Here is a 17,809-nt window from a genome sequence, read left to right on the forward strand (position 1 = left end):
ATAACACCCGATGAAGCCTTCAAGTGATATACCTTCTACCAGAAGACCACTTCAAAGGGATAACACCCGATGAAGTCTTCAACCATGTACCTTTTTTGGGGGACGCATACCCCCGATGCGACCCCCCCACCATTTTGTACTGACTGGCCTCAAGGACTCCCCCCGCCACAGCGGAACAGGCCTTGACCCCCTTAAGCCTGTGAGTTCCTCCACACCACCACTGCCCTTTCTATGCCTTCTGCTATCGCCAAGCTCCAAAGATCAATGCCAACCTCGGTCAGATGAACCCCGTCACTTCTCCAGAAATTCCCCACTCCTGACTCCAAATCCCTATGCCTTACGCAAATGCCCCCGTTCTTTGCCACAAAACGGGACACCGCCCGGTTAACCTTTATGCGAGCCTTATTGACTCTCTCCACCGATCTAGCTAACCGCCAATGCTTTCTTGGGACTATGTCCGACCACACTAACACCAACTTGGGATAAGATACCCACAAACACAACATATCATGTTTGATATCCCGCACCAACTCACGAAAAGGGCGGAATCCTAAGTCATTCCCACCCACGTGCAGCACTAAAACCTCCGGAACCCTATCAAGCCGCGCATATGTCTGGAATTCCGCCAACACCCTGTTCCATGACATACCTCTAAAACCCAGCCAATGCACAACCGCATCCTGTCGCGGAATGCGCAACTGGCGACCATCCGGGCGGACGTCCGCCCTCAAAGCCCCCCAGTGCACGTACGAATGACCCATCAACCACACCAGACAAGGAGGCGAATCTGAAACGGAAAAAACAATTAGGCACCACCAATATAACATTTGTAAAGCGTACACAACCCCAATCATAACATATGGGGGCGGACATAGGACTTAAACCTTTTTGACTCCCAACGCCCAATACGCCTCACCCCTTCATCATCCAACCCCCAGCGCCCCGCTTCTGTTGCTGCGCCAATCCTGAAGGAATGAGATGAATATGAGCCTGCCGCAACACCAACCGCCGTCAAACATTTTTTAAATACAGCTCCAAACTGAAACCTGGACAAAAACGACCCGTCCACATGACGTAACAAAGGCAAATCTGGAGACCCCCTGTTTTGCGTAAAACCCCGCATGCACTCTACTGGGCACATAACTGACCCCGGGAGGGCGAACAAAACTATCAGTTTTCCCTTCCCTACTTGGTCAGTTTTTGACCGACGCAACCATACCTCCAGCCGATCTGCGAATAGGCTCACCTCCCCAGATCTCAGCCCCCCTGCCTGTTTGGTACTTGGCGACACCAACTCACCTATTCTAAATGCTCCAAAAAACGCTAACGAAAAAGCCAATCGAAACAAATCCATTTCATCTGAAGAACGACATACCGATGCTAATGAACCGCCCAACGAGTTAAGCAAAGCAAACGACACCGGCCTTCTACTATCTGCCTCCACCCTACCTCGACGCAACCTCTTCAAAGCCTGCGATACCAGAAATTCCTTCGATACATCCCGAAAGCCCCGCAGCTTAAACCCAAACGCCACCGCAGATATGAACCGGTTCACCTTCGCTACTGAAAACCCCGCCTCCCAGGCGTCCCCTAACCAGTACAAAAGTGCCACCAACCTGTCTCTATCCGTATTGACGTCACCCAACTCTCTTACCCACTCCTCCCACTGCCTCCAACAAGCAGCATACGCACTCCACGTCGCGCGCGCCAAAGACATTTTTAACAGCTGCTCTACGGGACCGATACCAGATCCCAAAGATGCTCCGGACACGCCAACCCGAGACGTTCCGCTCCCGGTGCCAATTGCCGAAACCGGTCCCACTGCGAGCGAGAAAGAGCATCAGCGATACAATTCTGAACACCCGGGACATGCACCGCCACCACCCACGCGTTCAATGACAAACACACCAACACTAAATGTCGCAACAATTGAACTACCGGAGGAGAGGACGCTGTGATGTTATTAATGGCAAGCACCACCCCCATGTTGTCGCAGTAAAAACGGACCTTCTTATCCCTGAGCCTGTCCCCCCAAATGGTAGCCGCCACCACGATGGGAAACAGCTCGAGCAGGGCCAGATTCCGCGTGAGTCCACTGGACACCCAGCTAGCCGGCCATTGACCCGCGCACCACGGACCTCCCCCGTAAGCTCCAAAACCGCCCACCCCAGCCGCATCCGTAAAAATATTCAAATCACTCGTATCCTGCGCAGGAGCCATCCATAGCGAGCGACCATTGTACTGGCCCAAGAAGTCATCCCAAACCTGAAGATCAGCTCGGTGCTCCTCCTTGAGCCGCACAAAATGATGCGGCGCGCGCACTCCCGCCGTTGCCGCCGCCAACCTCCTACCAAACACCCTCCCCATCGGCATAATCCGGCAGGCGAAATTCAACTTCCCCAGCAGCGACTGAAGCTCCCTCAGCGCCATTTTCCTCATTCTACAAGCCCGTCGAACCTCCAGCCTCAAAGCACCCAACTTATCCGCCGGGAGCCGACACTCCATTGCCACCGAGTCAATTTCGATTCCCAAGAAACAAATCGTCGCTACCGGGCCCTCCGTTTTTTCCGGCGCCAAAGGGATCCCAAAATCCCTCGCCACCTTCTGTAGTGCATGAAGCAAATTACCGCAAACCGGCGAACCCCCCGGGCCAACGCACAAAAAATCATCTAAGTAATGGATCAACGAATCGACCCCGGATACTCCCCTCGTTACCCACTCCACGAAGCTACTAAACGCCTCGAAGTATGCACAAGAAAGAGAACACCCCATCGGAAGGCACCGATCCACGTAAAAGGCCCCATTCCAAAAACAACCCAAAAGCCGTTGGCTTTCAGGATGGACCGGCAACAACCTGAACGCCGCCTCGATGTCGGTTTTTGCTAGCAGCGCCCCCGGACCCGCAGCCCGCACTAACCCCACCGCCTTATCGAATGAGGTATAAACTACGGAACACAACTCGTGATCAATCCCGTCATTTACCGACGAACCTTTGGGATACGATAAATGTTGAATCAAACGAAACTTTCCGGACTCGCGTTTAGGGACAATACCCAAAGGGGACACAACTAAATCTTTTACCGGTGACTCAACAAATGGCCCCGACATGCGCCCCAACGAAACTTCTTTTAACAACTTTTCCGACACGACTTCCGCATGCAAGTAAGCCGATTTTAAATTCCTTCGCGTAACCGGAACCTCATAAGGAGGCGGAGGAATAACAAAACCAACACGAAACCCTTCATAAAGCAACTTAGCTGCCGCCCTATCCGGATACTCACTTAGATAAGGGGCCATCCTTTCCACCCTCACCGGCGACACCCCCTTGACCAGCCCCGTGCTGGTTCCCTGACCTCTTTTTTCGCAGACATTTTGCCGCCCCGTGTGATGCACCATTACACTCGGAGCACACGTGCTTGAACTTGCACGTGGCCCCGAACTTGCACTGACCTTCATTGAATTGCCAGCAAAACCCCGCCTTTCCCCCGCCGCTTTGTCCACTCTGACTAGACTGGCCTCCCTGGCCACCGCTCCCGAGAAAGGGCTGCCTAACCGGAGCCGTAACCCGTAACCAGAGAGCAATATCCTTCTGGTCCCACCGAATCGCCGGCCGAACCGCCTTCCGCTGACGGAATTGCTCATCATATCGCAGCCACGCCTGACCCCCATACGCCCTATGAGCCTCCCCAATGGCATCAAAATAACAAAACAACGCCGAACAATTTTCCGGCGCCTTTTCCCCTATCACACTCGCCAATATGGCGAACGCCTGCGACCAATTAACGAACGTCTGCGGGATAAGCCTATACCGCTGCCGTTCCTCCTCGTCCTTTTTACTCTCATCCCGCTTGCTCTTATCCAAATTAAATTTAGCCAGCGGCAAGAGAGAAAAAATTTCAACATATTCGTCTTTCCAGATCCGATCACGCACCTCCTGCTTTAAATGCGCCCCCAACGGACCCTCAAAACAAACATACACCTCCCCCCGAGCACGATCGTCCATACGCACTCGATCGCCGTCCTTCTGTGCCTCGGTCTGTACCGACACCGCGACCGCCTCTCTAACCGCCACCACAGGATGCGCCTGTAACGATCCCACGTCCCTGGGGCCTTCCCAAACTACCGCAGGAGACACTTCCGTTACTACCGGCGCCGCGGCCCTATCCAGGCGCCCCACCAGCTCCCGTAAGCAACCCACTAAGTCTGCCAAACCCGCTCCGTCGCGTCCGCCCGCGCCACTACCGGCCCCCGATGCAATGCTAGCAGCCCCCCCGCCGACACCCGACATAAAAATCGCTGGATAAGACAATGATGGAGTTATACACTCACCGGGCTGCACAGGCGCTGTGTTCCCGTCAGCCGGACCATCCTGACCTCGACGATACACGTCCAGTTCACCTTCCTCCAGTTCTTCTCTCGCCGACGACTGTCCCTCCCAACGACATCTTCGGAACGGGGATGAGGACGCGCTGACCGATGGGCCGGCAACCTGCCGCCCGACCGCCGGGACCCAGACTTCCGACCGGACCTGTTGCCTCGACGTCGCTGCAGATCTAGGCGTCCGTCTAGACGATCCTGACGAAGCCTGCCCCCTGGCCGGAACATCACCATGCGGGGCGGCCGTACCTTGTCCTCCAAATCTTCCATCTGATGGGGGAGGGGTGACAGGGAGCCCAGCCTGCGACTCCCTGCTTACCGCCGGACCCCGTCGCGGCCTGGGATTCCTGCCAGGACGCAGGGCCTGGGAAGGGGCGGTCCTCCCAGCTGCCTGGCCTGCAGCGTCCGGGATCGGGCTCCCTCTGCGACGCCGTGTCCGCGGGACTACCTCCGGACTGAGGCGCTCTGGAGGTCGGGACCGCCGAGAGGGACGGGTCGACCCAGCCTGCGTCGCCGTCACCCCTGGCACCGCTCTCTGCCTGCCCAGCGCAGGAGCGGTTGTTGCCGACTCCCCCCCCGCCGCCATAGCCATGCTCGTAAGGGGGCCGGGGGAGGGGAGCCTGTCCTTTTCAACAGACCCCGAACGCCGTGCCCGACGTGGCGAAACGGCGTCCGGGATCCTCGTTATTGCAGCCACGGTCTCCTCTAGCCATCCGGGACCGTGGTGCACAGCAGCGGCACGCAGCCGCTCTAACATGAGGGCTTCTGCCATCACTAAAAGCACGGGCAACGGGGAGCTTACTTGCTTCTATGTTACCCCTCCCGCTGCTTCCGGCTCAATGCCGAGAAACAGCGGGAAGCACAGTAACGGCCCCCTGTCCCCCTTAACTCCTCTCCGTCCCTCCTTCAGCTCCTTCCAACTCTCCCTCACCTAATTAACCCTTTCCCTACCAGGACGGTCATGTCGGCTTCCCTTCACCCTGCGGCTGCGTCCAGCCTCTTCTATCCTGTGGATATCCTGTGGCTAGGGGATACATGTCTTTTGTTTAATGGCAGAGCGGGGAGATACCTCCCTGCTCTGCCGTACTGTTCAGTGGCGTCTCGCTGTAGCAGCCATAGCGGCTGCTAGCGGAGCCTCCGGCCATGGTGGGGGGCCCGTGCCGGCGGGCGACACGGGCCCCCTCATGCCACGGGCCCCGTAGCAGCCACTACTGCTGCTACGGCGGAAGTTACGCCACTGACCAGGGCCGTATTTACCATTAGATACCTGCGGGCACCAGATCACTGTAGTACTACCGATAATGAATCCTCTTCCTGTGTGTTTTCCGATTTTATGTAACTAAAGCTTAATCGCTGTATAAATGAAAAGTTCTACAACTTCCTAATCTACTTTATGTTTCTTAGCTGAGAGCAGGACTAGCGATGTACAGGTTCACTGCATCTGAATGTAAGCAAGAGTGTCCTCATTCACTGACACCAAACAGATCTTGAAAATGGTGAGTAATTGAAACATAAATGATATTATAAAGTTGTAGAACTTCTCATGTATACAGGAATAAAGTATTTATTATACGGGGGCATGGCTGTAAATATGCCCCCGGATATGACGACTCCTTGTATAGACCAGTCCTATTGGATCTCTCGGTGTGGACGTCTCTGCAGGGGATTTTTCTTCTTCATGAATGTTGATCTCTGGTGTGAAGGATCTGGTAACAGGAGCATCCATGAGGTGAGGGCCCTGACTGTAGGGGGCAGCATTGTAGCCGATCCTCCATCCTCCACTGTGCCCCATTCAGTGTATCCCTTTTAGATAATCCTCCACAATCTAAATAGCCTGTACTTCAGCTCTCTCCTGCACTGATACATTGTAACAAACTCTCACTTATCATTATATAACCATTAAAGCTGTTTTCTGGTTTGGAAAACCCATTTTCAAATGCCCTATTAGGGAATTTTGGGGTAATAGTGTGGGTTCCCCCGTTCAGGACCCTGATTAATTATCCAGAATGGAGAGGGGCAACAAACATCATCTCCTGCTCAGGAGGACCATCACATCCATGTATTACATGCCCAGCCCGGTGATTATAGAACTGTGTAATACTTTACTTCCCCTTTAGAGATGCTGTAGGGAAATTAAACTCTTGCAGCAAGTTCCCCCACAGATTACTGGACCCCTCTAGCAAAACGGTATTGTAAAAACCTGACAACCCCTGTAAGGCTCTGTTCACACCACATTTGGGCTTTAAATCTGACATATACCTTTAAAGTGTAGCTAAACGTTTGACAAACTTCTGACATGTCATAGTGACATAGTGACACGTCAGAAGATTGGATTGGTGGGGGTCCGAGCACTGAGACCCCCACCAATCACTAGAATGAAGCAGCTGAAGCCCCCGTGTGAGCGCTCAGCCGCTTCGTGTTTGTTCGGCTTTTTCCAGAAATAAATGTATCGGTGAACGGACTCAATAGAAAGTCTATGAGCCGATACATTTTTCCGGAAAAAGCTGAACAGACAGGAAGCGGCTGAGCGCTCACACGAGACCTTCAGCTGCTTCGTTCTAGTGATTGGTGGGGGTCTCAGAGCTCGGACAACATTTACTACACAGAAGTCCAATGGGAATAAAGACAAGCACAAAGATGTAGGGGATAAAAGGAAAGTTTTATTTACAGATAAGGGAAGGTTATATTTTATTATTAGGAGATTATTCTAGAAGTATTAAGACTACTATTATTATATACTGTGTATATGTATGTGTCATCTATTTATCTATTATACTAAACCTATCTAAAGGCCGTGTTGATCCAGAGGAAGGCGAAAACCCCCTGTGAGGAATGAGCCAATTGTCCTCATATTAGGGGGGAAAATTCCTTCCTGACCCCAAATATGGCGATCGGCATAAATCCCAGGATCAGAGGCTGAAGTGTAACATGTGTAATATGGGGAAAGACTAGGGGAAAATTACTCATTTTTTTTTATTATTAGTTTTAATGAACTACTGTATTTATTTATGTGTAAACTATAAATTGTATTAAATTAAGATTTATTTTTAATTATTTTCTATATTTATATTATGTTACTTATGTGTGTTACTACTTATTACTCTATCATCCTAAACCTATTTAAGGCCGTGGTGATCCAGAGGAAGGCGAAAACCCCCTTTGAGGAATGAGCCAATTGTCCTCATATTAAGGGGGGAAAATTCCTTCCTGACCCCAAATATGGCGATCAGAATAATCCCAGGATCAAAGGCTAAAGTCTAATCTAAATGTACTATGCGTCTATATGCGGGTGGCTATACTTATCATGTAGTGTGGTGTCTATACTTATTATATAGTGGGGTGATGTGGGTGATGTGAGTGATGTGGGTGATGTGGGTGATGTGGGTGCATTACTTACCTGGCCTGTGCTGAGGTGAGATCAGGTATAATGGCCGCTCCGGCCCCAGGACTACAACATGCGGCTATTATTCCTGATCTCCCCAGATGGAAACTAAGCACAGGCCGCTCCTGGGGGGTGTAGAGGATCTTCAGGCTGGAGTGATGTCAGATGCCTGCCCGGGATTGGAGGATGGCAAGTCAAGGCTCTGGTGCAGCAGCAAGATGGCAGAGGTGTGGCATGAAGATGGTAAGGAGAGAGATGATGGTCTGGGCAGCCGAGGTGACATACAGCAGCAGAGACTTGAGGCGCGGGTCAGGAGGCATGAAGTTCTGGGCCCTTGTCCTGAGATCTTATCGGGTCCAGCTTGGTGACATGAAGCTGAACCCGGCCAAGGGGTGAAGGGCTTTGTTATTCTCTGGCCACTTCAGATGTTGGTTCTCCAGAACGGGCACAAATGGTGTAAATGGTGGCTGTGCCCTCCTCTCCTGCAGTTCCTCCCAGCCGATGGTGGAGAAGAATGGATGCTCTCTGATGTTCCCGCACACACCGAGGCGCCTCTTAGAATTTTTACGGACCAGTCTCTTGGTCAGATGTTTCACGTCAGGATTAAGCCAAGTTGGAAATTTAGGCTTCGCGGTGGTGATGGCTTTGATAGCCATTTGCCTGACGGGGCCGTTGTAAAATGGGGAGCGTCCTGCTGCCATCCTGGACACCACAATCCCCAGGCTCCACCAGTCAACTGCGGTGCCGTATTTTTTTCTAAGAAGCACCTCGGGGGCCATGTAATGCAACGTTCCCGTCACTCCACGGATCTTATTGGAGGCGGTGACGCCATCTTGGGCCAATCCCAGGTCGATGATACGGACGTGGCCATCTGCATCCAACATTATATTCTCCGGCTTTAGATCTCTGCAAAGAAATAAGACGAGAGAATGACAAATCCGCCCAGTGATCCAGGAGACGGGGGATGGGTCATTGCACCACCAAGCAGAATAGCCATTCAGGAGTGTAGGAAAGCTGGGTGCAGTGTTTCCAGCATGTAAAGGAGAATGAAAGAAGGGGGAAGTTCTGCTTACCGGTGGACGATGTTGTGTCCATGGAGGAACTGGAGGCCACATATCATCTCTGCTGTGTAGAATCTGATGGGGAGAACAGAGCGGAGTCTCAATGTCATGAAATCTTCCTCTATCAATTCCCTAATATCATGTTATGATGGAGTGTGTGCGGTCTCTAGCAGAGAGGAGGCGCTGATAATGGCAGCCTGTATTCTGCATTCTCTGTATTATCCTTCATCTGACCTCCCCCCTCACCTTTTCTTCTTTCCACCCCCCTCAGTCTCCTGATTATTTACTCGCCTTACGTTGCCGATGTTCAAGCAGCCGCACATCCTGATCAAAGCCTCCAGGCTGCCACCGGACAGATACTCCGTGATAAAAAATGCCCGCTCCTCAGATTGATGTGCGGCATAGAGGTGGCATAGGAACGGGCAGTGTCTGGCCGCTAGGAGTATCCGCCGCTCTCTCATAATTTCGTCCGTATTGTCCCGTTTGGTGATCATTTTTACGGCCATGTAGGTGTTTCGGCCGGGGACTGATGCCAGGACCACCTGAGGAAAACAAATGGAGATTCCTCATGAGAAGAAGAAGGAACAGGGGTGGACAGAGAGGTGGGTCAGTCGGGTAGTGCCCAGGACTCTACAGCAGAACAAAGCTGAGCTCCCAGCATAATGCAGTGTCTGCTGTTGGGTCCTGTATGGAGAGGTCTTCACGCCTTACCCACATTTGACATAATTATCTTAGTTGGTGGGGGTAGTATGGAGCAGGATCATACGCTATAATAGCGACCGTGGCATCTAAACAGTTAAATAGAGGTAAGCTCCCGCTGTCACCCCATCACCCCTACCCGTAACGCGATCACAGTGTGTAGATAGTTGTCATGGCAGCCAGGGGGCCTAATGAAGACCCCAAGGTCTGCCAACTTGGTCCTCCTACTAAGCTTAATAGGAGGAGGCTAAAAGAACAATTCAAGCGATACATAAATATTGCAGTCAAAATAAATAAATAAACTTTTTTCTATTTCGTTTTGTTTAGCTCCTCGAAAAATGGAATAAAAAGTTAAAAAGTGAGTAAAAGTTTTATGTAACCCAAAATAGTACCAATAAACAGTACAGCTCGCCCCACAAAAAACAAGTCCTCACACCGCCCCATCAACAGAAAAATAAAAAAAATTCGGAGTTTCAGAATATGGAGACACAACAAATTAATGTTTTTACAAAATGTTTTTATTGGATAAAAAGTATAAAAAATAAACCAATATAATTTTGGTATCCCGTTATTGTACTGACCCGCAGAATAAAGGTAACATGTCATTTTTACCACTTAGTTAACTCCATAAAAGCCAAATTATTAAACCAATGGAGGGATTGCTGTTTTGTTTTTTTTTGCTATTTCACCTAAAAAAAAACAGACTTTTACAATGTTCCCAGTAAATGATATGGTACATTGAATGGAGCCATTAAAAACGACAACTCGTGCCCCCAAAAATCAAAATCTCTCATATGTCGACAGAAAAATACTAAAATGAAAAACTAAAGTAGTGGTTATGGGGGCAGGAATACTTCTGGATGTCCTATTAGGCATCCCATAGGAGATCACTACACCCATCATCCATCCAGCATAGCATGGTGACAACAGAGAACAATTGATGGAGATAAAAGGTCAACTTTAGGTTTACCACCCTATAAAATGAAATATTTCGATATTATACTCACTTTGCCAAAGCTGCCCCTACCCAGGACCTGGTGGATGGTGAAGCGGCTGATGGTAAGCCTGGCATAGGGGCTGGATGTTCCAGGGTCTTGGCTGCTCCCAGGTCTTGGCTCCTCATCCTCCAATCCTCTGTCCTTGGCTCCTCTCCTCTTCTTCTTGAATCCGGTGACGCTGTCCTCCTCCCTCTTCCTCTTCTCCTCTTCTATCTTCTCACCGTCTTCTCCATGTCCATTGGACGCCATTTTCACCAATATCTTCCTACCTGTAGACTTCAGTCCGATCGCTGCCGTCGACAGTTGAAAGTAAACGGCAGTTGGTCGTGTGCAGGTCACGTGATGTCAGAGGTCATGGAATCCTCAGGTGGCACCTGCCTGGCAGTAACCTGCTCTGCCATGTCTGATGTGGGCATCATGAGTGCCAGTCTAGTGTCCAGAGCTGTGTTTCCCAACCAGGGTTTCTTATGGCCTGGTCAGGGGCCTGCAGAACACAGTAGCAATACATGCCACTCCTACAGTAGAGATAAACAACGGTTATTTGCTCAGGTTATTGGCAAAACCCTTTTCATCCACAATATAGAATCTGGGTTTATATTTAGGGGTCTGTATTTATTTAGGGGTCTGGTCTGAGGTCTGTATTTATTTAGGGGTCTAGTCTGTAGTCTGTATTTATTTAGGGGTTCCGTATGGGGTCTGTATTTATTTAGGTGTCTAGTCTGGGGTCTGTATTTATTTAGGGGTCTGGTCTGGGGTCTGTATTCATTTAGGGGTCTAGTCTGGGGTCTGTATTTATTTAGAGGTCTGGGGTCTGTATTTATTTAGGGGTCTGGTCTGGGGTCTGTATTCATTTAGGGGTCTAGTCTGGGGTCTGTATTTATTTAGAGGTCTGGGGTCTGTATTTATTTAGGGGTCTGGTCTGGGGTCTGCATTTATTTAGGGGTCTGGTCTGGGGTCTGTATTTATTTAGGAGACTGGTATGTGGTCTCCATTGATTTAGGGGTCTGGTATGGGGTCTGTATTTATTGTGGGGCCTGGTCTGGTGTCTGTATTTATTCAGGGGTCTGGTCTGGGGTCTGTATTTATTTAGGGGTCTGGTGTGGGGTCTGTATTTATTTAGGGGTCTTGTCTGTGGTCTGTGTTTATTTAGGGGCCTAGTCTGGGGTCTGTATTTATTTAGGGGTCTGGTCTGGGGTCTGAATTTATTTAGGGGTCTGGTCTGGGGTCTGAATTTATTTAGGGGTCTAGTCTGTGGTTTGCATTAATTTGGGGGTCTGGTCGGGGGTCTGTATTTATTAAGGGGTCTACTCTGGGGTCTTTATTTTTTTAGGGGTCCGGTCAGTGGTCTGCATTTATTTAGGGGTATAGTCTGGGGTCTGTATTTATTTAGGGGTCTAGTCTTGTGTCTGTATTTATTTAGGGGTCTGGTCTGGGGTCTGCATTTATTGAGGATTCTAGTCTGGGGTCTGTATTTATTTAGGGGTCTGGTCTGGGGTCTGAATTCATTTAGGGGTCTAGTCTTGGGTCTGTATTTATTTAGCGGTCTGGTCTATGGTCTGCATTTATTTAGCGGTCTGGTCTGGGGTCTGTATTTATTTAGGGGTCTAGTCTTGGGTCTGTATTTAGGTGTCCGGTCTGGGGTCTGTATTTATTTAGGGGTCCGGTCTGGGGTCTGCATTAACTTAGGTGTCTGGTCTGGCGTCTGTATTTATTAAGGCATCTAGTCTGGGGTCTGTATTTATTTAGGGGTCCGTTCTGGGGTCTGTATTTATTTAGGGGTCTGGTCTGGGGTCTGTATTTATTTAGGGGTCTGGTCTGGGGTCTGTATTCATTTAGGGGTCTAGTCTAGGGTCTGTATTTATTTAGTGGTCCGGTCTGGGGTCGGCATTTATTTAGGGATCTGGTCTGTGGTCTGCATTGATTTAGGGGTCTGGTCCGGTGTCTGCATTAATTTAGGGGCCTAGTCTGGGGTCTGTATTTATTTAGGGGTCTGGTCTGGGGTCTGCATTGATTTAGGGCTCTGCTCTGGGGTCTATTTATTTAGGGGTCCAGTCTGGGGTCTGAATTTATTTAGGTGTTCTGTCTGGGGTCTGTAAATATTTATGGGTCTAATTTTGGGTCTGTAATTATTTAGGGGTCTGGTCTGGGGTCTGTATTTGATTTAGGGATCTGGTCTGTGGTCTGCATTGATTTAGGGCTCTGCTCTGGGGTCTATTTATTTAGGAGTCTGGTCTGGGGTCTGTATTTATTTAGGGGTCTGCTCTGGGGTCTGTATTTATTTAGGGGTCTGGTTTGGGGTCTGTATTCATTTAGGGGTCTGGTCTGGGGTCTGTATTTATTAAGGGGTCTAGTCTGGGGTCTGTATTTATTTTAGGGGTCCGGTCTGGGGTCTGCATTTATTTACGGCTCTAGTCTAAGGTCTGTATTTATTTAGGGGTCCAGTCTGGGGTCTGTATGATTTAGGGGTCCGGTCTGTAGTCTGAATTCATTTAGGGGTCTGGTCTGGGGTCTGTAATTATTTAGTGGTCTGGTCTGTGGTCTGCATTGTTTTAGGGGTCTGTAATTATTTAGGGGTCTGGTCTGTGGTCTGCATTGATTTAAGGGTCTAGTCTAGGGTCTGTATTTATTTAGGGGTCTGGTCTGGGGTCTGTATTTATTTAGGGGTCTGGTCTGGGTCTGTATTTATTTAGGGGACTGGTCTGTGGTCTCCATTGATTTAGGGGTCTAGTCTGGGGTCTGTTATTTATTTAGGGGTCTGGTCTGGGGTCTGTATTTATTTAGGGGTCCGGTCTGAGGTCTGCATTTATTTAGGGGTCTGGTCTGGGTCTGTATTTATTTAGGGGACTGGTCTGTGGTCTCCATTGATTTAGGGGTCTAGTCTGGGGTCTGTTATTTATTTAGGGGTCTGGTCTGGGGTCTGTATTTATTTAGGGGTCCGGTCTGAGGTCTGCATTTATTTAGGGGTCTGGTCTGTGGTCTGTATTTATTTAGGGAAGTGGTCTGGGGTCTGTATTTATTTAGGGGTCTGGTCTGGGGTCTGTATTTATATAGGGGTCGGGTCTGGGGTCCGTAATTATTTAGGGGTCTGGTCTGGGGTCTGTAATTATTTAGGGGTCTGGTCTGGGGTCTGTATTTATTTACGGGTCTGGTCTGGGGTCTGTATTTATTAAGGGGTCTGGTCTGTGGTCTGCATTGATTTAGAGGTCTGGTCTGGGGTCTGTATTCATTTAGGGGTCTGGTCTGTGGTCTGCATTGATTTAGGGGTCTGGTTTGTGGTCTGTATTTATTTAGGGGTCTGGTTTGGGGTCTGTAATTATTTTGGGGTCTGGTTTGGAGTCTGTATTTATGTAGGGGTCTGGTCTGTGGTCTGCATTGATTTAGGGCTCTGCTCTGGGGTCTATTTATTTAGGGGTCTGGTTTGGGGTGTGTATTCATTTAGGGATCTAGTCTTGGGTCTGTATTTATTTAGGGGTCTGGTCTGTGGTCTCCATTGATTTAGGGGTCTGGTCTGGGGTCTGCATTTATTTAGGTGTCAGGTCTGGGGTCTGTATTTATTTAGGGTTCTGGTCTGGGGTCTGTATTTATTTAGGGGTCTAGTCTTGGGTCTGTATTTAGGTGTCCGGTCTGGGGTCTGTATTTATTTAGGGGTCCGGTCTGTAGTCTGAATTCATTTAGGGGTCTGGTCTGGGGTCTGTAATTATTTAGTTGTCTGGTCTGTGGTCTGCATTTATTTAGGGTTCTGGTCTGGGGTGTGCATTTATTTAGGGGTCCAGGCTGGGGTCTGTATTTATTTAGGGGTCTGGTCTGGGGTCTGTATTTAAGGGTCTGGTCTGGGGTCTGCATTTATTTATGGGTCTGGTCTGGGGTCTGTATTTATTTAGGGGTCTAGTCTGGGGTCTGCATTTATTTAGGGGTCTGGTCTGGGGTCTGTATTTATTTAGGGGTCGGGTCTGGGGTCTGTAATTATTTAGGGGTCTGGTCTGGGGTCTGTAATTATTTAGGGGTCTAGTCTGGGCTCTGCATTTATTTAGGGATCTGGTCTGTGGTCTGCATTGATTTAGGGGTTTGGTCTGAGGTCTGTATTTATTTAGGGGTCTGGTCTGGGGTCTGTATTTATTTAGGGGTCCGGTCTGGGGTCTGCATTAATTTAGGGGTCTGGTCTGGGGTCTGTATTTATTTAGGGGTCGGGTCTGTAATTATTTAGGGGTCTGGTCTGGGGTCTGTAATTATTTAGGGGTCCGGTCTCGGGTCTGCATTAATTTAGGGGTCTGGTCTGGGGTCTGTATTTATTATGAGTCTCTGGTCTGCATTGATTTAGGGGTCTGGTCTGGGGTCTGCATTTATTTAGGACTTTGGTCTGGGGTCTGTATTTATTTAGGGATCTGGTCTGGGGTCTGTATTTATTTAGGGGACTGGTCTGTGGTCTTCATTGATTTAGGGTTCTGGTCTGGGGTCTGTATTTATTTAGGGGACTGGTCTGTGGTCTTCATTGATTTAGGGGTCTGGTCTGGGGTCTGTATTTATTTAGGGGTCTGGTCTGTGGTCTGCATTGATTTAGGGCTCTGCTCTGGGGTCTATTTATTTAGGGGTCTGGTTTGGGGTCTGTATTCATTTAGGGGTCTAGTCTGGGGTCTGTATTTATTTAGGGGTCTGGTCTGGAGGTTTGTATTTATTTAGGGGTCTGGTCTGTGGTCTGCATTGATTTAGGGGTCTGCTCTGGGGTCTGTATTTATTTAGGGGTCTGGTCTGGGGTCTGTATTCATTTAGGGGTCTGGTCTAGGGTCTGTATTTATTTAGGGGTCTGGTCTGGGGTCTGTATTTATTTAGGGGTCTAGTCTGGGGTCTGTATTTATTTAGGGGTCCAGTCTGGGGTGTGTATTTATTTAGGGGTCCGGTCTGGGGTCTGAATTTATTTAGGTGTCTGGTCTGGGGTTTGTAAATATTTAGGGGTCGGGTCTGGGGTCTGTAATTATTTAGGGGTCTGGTCTGTGGTCTCCATTGATTTAGTGCTCTGCTCTGGGGTCTATTTATTTAGGGGTCTGGTTTGGAGTCTGTATTCATTTAGGGGTCTAGTCTGGGGTTTGTATTTATTTAGCGGTCCGGTCTGGGGTCTGAATCTATTTAGGTGTCTGGTCTGGGGTCTGTATTTATTTAGGGGTCTGGTCTGGGGTCTGTATTCTTTTAGGGGTCTAGTCTGGGGTCTGTATTCTTTTAGGGGTCTAGTCTGGGGTCTGTATTCTTTTAGGGGTCTAGTCTGGGGTCTGTATTTATTTAGGGGTCCAGTCTGTGGTCTGTATTTTTTTAGGGGTCCAGTCTGATGTCTGTGTGATTTAGGGGTCCGGTCTGTAGTCTGAATTCATTTAGGGGTCTCTTCTGGGGTCTGTAATTATTTAGTGGTCTGGTCTGTGGTCTGCATTGTTTTAGGGGTCTGTAATTATTTAGGGGTCTGGTCTGTGGTCTGCATTGATTTAAGGGTCTGGTCTGGGGTCTGTATTTATTTAGGGGTCCAGTCTGGGGTCTGCATTTATTTTGGGGTCTAGTCTGGGGTCTGTATTTATTTAGGGGTCCACTCTGGGGTCTGTATTTTATTAGGGGTCCGGTCTGTAGTCTGAATTCATTTAGGGGTCTGGTCTGGGGTCTGTATTTATTTAGGGGTCCAGTCTGGGGTCTGCATTTATTTAGGGGTCTAGCTCGGGGTCTGTATTTATTTAGGGGTCCACTCTGGGGTCTGTATTTTATTAGGGGTCCGGTCTGTAGTCTGAATTCATTTAGGGGTCTGGTCTGGGGTCTGTATTTATTTAGGGGTCCAGTCTGGGGTCTGCATTTATTTAGGGGTCTAGCTCGGGGTCTGTATTTATTTAGGGGTCCACTCTGGGGTCTGTATTTTATTAGGGGTCCGGTCTGTAGTCTGAATTCATTTAGGGGTCTGGTCTGGGGTCTGTAATTATTTAGTGGTCTGGTCTGTGGTCTGCATTGTTTTAGGGTTACCAGTACTATATTTTCTTACGACTATATTTCTTGTCGTCTTTGGACATACTTGGCCCCAATCGGCCCTGATTGCTTATTATTCTTGATCATCCACTGACTTCAATCTATCTGAGATATGGTACTGCTGTACATCTGCGATTCGTACTTACTTTTTGCTCTTACATAGATATCGCTTCCATTACCAGTACTATATTTTCTTACGACTATATTTCTTGTCGTCTTTGGACATACTTGGCCCCAATCGGCCCTGATTGCTTATTATTCTTGATCATCCACTGACTTCAATCTATCTGAGATATGGTACTGCTGTACATCTGCGATTCGTACTTACTTTTTGCTCTTACATAGATATCGCTTCCATTACCAGTACTATATTTTCTTACGACTATATTTCTTGTCGTCTTTGGACATACTTGGCCCCAATCGGCCCTGATTGCTTATTATTCTTGATCATCCACTGACTTCAATCTATCTGAGATATGGTACTGCTGTACATCTGCGATTCGTACTTACTTTTTGCTCTTACATAGATATCGCTTCCATTACCAGTACTATATTTTATTACGACTATATTTTTGTCATCTTTGGACATACTTGGCCCTAATCAGCCCTGATTTCAATTGAATATCACTTCTCGATCTTATCATATGCATGTTTCACTTCTGCTGTTATAACGTAACATGTACACAGTGACATTATACTCTTACCCGGTTTTTCACTGATTTTGACGTCTTTTGTTGTGTGACTCATCCCCTGTTCTACTTTTTAATTGTCTCATGTATGTAATTTAATAAAAATTTGTATATTTTTTCAAATATCGTGTGCTGAAGTCGATCATATTTTCTTGGTTTAATCTCATGTAAATTGTTGATCGATGCACCAAGTATATCTTGGTTTTCACTCAGGATTCAATATAGTGCATGTAATATAGTCAGCAACGATGCTTTACAGTTTATTACCTATTACCTCTTTGAGCACTATTTTTTATTGAATTCTGTCTGTTGGTATTCTATCGGATTGTTTTAGGGGTCTGTAATTATTTAGGGGTCCGGTCTGGGGCCTGTATTTATTTAGGGGTCTGGTCTGGGGTCTGCATTTATTTAGGGGTCTGGTCTGGGGTCTGTATTTATTTAGGGGTCTGGTCTGGGGTCTGTATTTATTTAGAGGTCTGGTCTGGGGTCTGTATTTATTTAGGGGTCTGGTCTGTGGTCTGTATTTATTTAGAGGTCTGGTCTGGGGTCTGTATTTATTTAGGGATCTAGTCTGGGGTCTGCATTTATTTAGGGGTCTGGTCTGGGGTCTGT

The 17,809-nt window shown here is 48.4% G+C and overlaps 1 protein-coding gene across 2 annotated transcripts; it reads right to left on the reverse strand.

Annotated features, from left to right (window-relative positions):
- Positions 1–8,226: 8,226 nt before the first annotated feature.
- LOC142698115 (protein kinase C-like 1) lies at positions 8,227–11,021 on the reverse strand. Of its 2 annotated transcripts, XR_012865689.1 has the most exons (3): positions 10,527–11,021; positions 8,833–9,362; positions 8,227–8,665 (listed from the first exon to the last, which is right to left on the reverse strand). XR_012865689.1 is itself a non-coding variant. In XM_075847798.1 (2 exons), exons 1-2 carry the CDS (start codon positions 10,764–10,766, stop codon positions 9,063–9,065), a joined length of 540 nt encoding a protein of 179 aa, XP_075703913.1. In that variant the 5' UTR covers positions 10,767–11,021; the 3' UTR covers positions 8,227–9,062. The 2 variants fall into 2 exon arrangements, 1 of the variants encoding a protein (XP_075703913.1); XM_075847798.1 differs by having other exon boundaries at positions 8,227–9,362.
- Between the last annotated feature and the right edge of the window lie 6,788 nt (positions 11,022–17,809).

Source organism: Rhinoderma darwinii (assembly GCF_050947455.1).
Source record: "Rhinoderma darwinii isolate aRhiDar2 chromosome 12 unlocalized genomic scaffold, aRhiDar2.hap1 SUPER_12_unloc_12, whole genome shotgun sequence".
Lineage (NCBI taxonomy): Eukaryota > Metazoa > Chordata > Amphibia > Anura > Rhinodermatidae > Rhinoderma > Rhinoderma darwinii.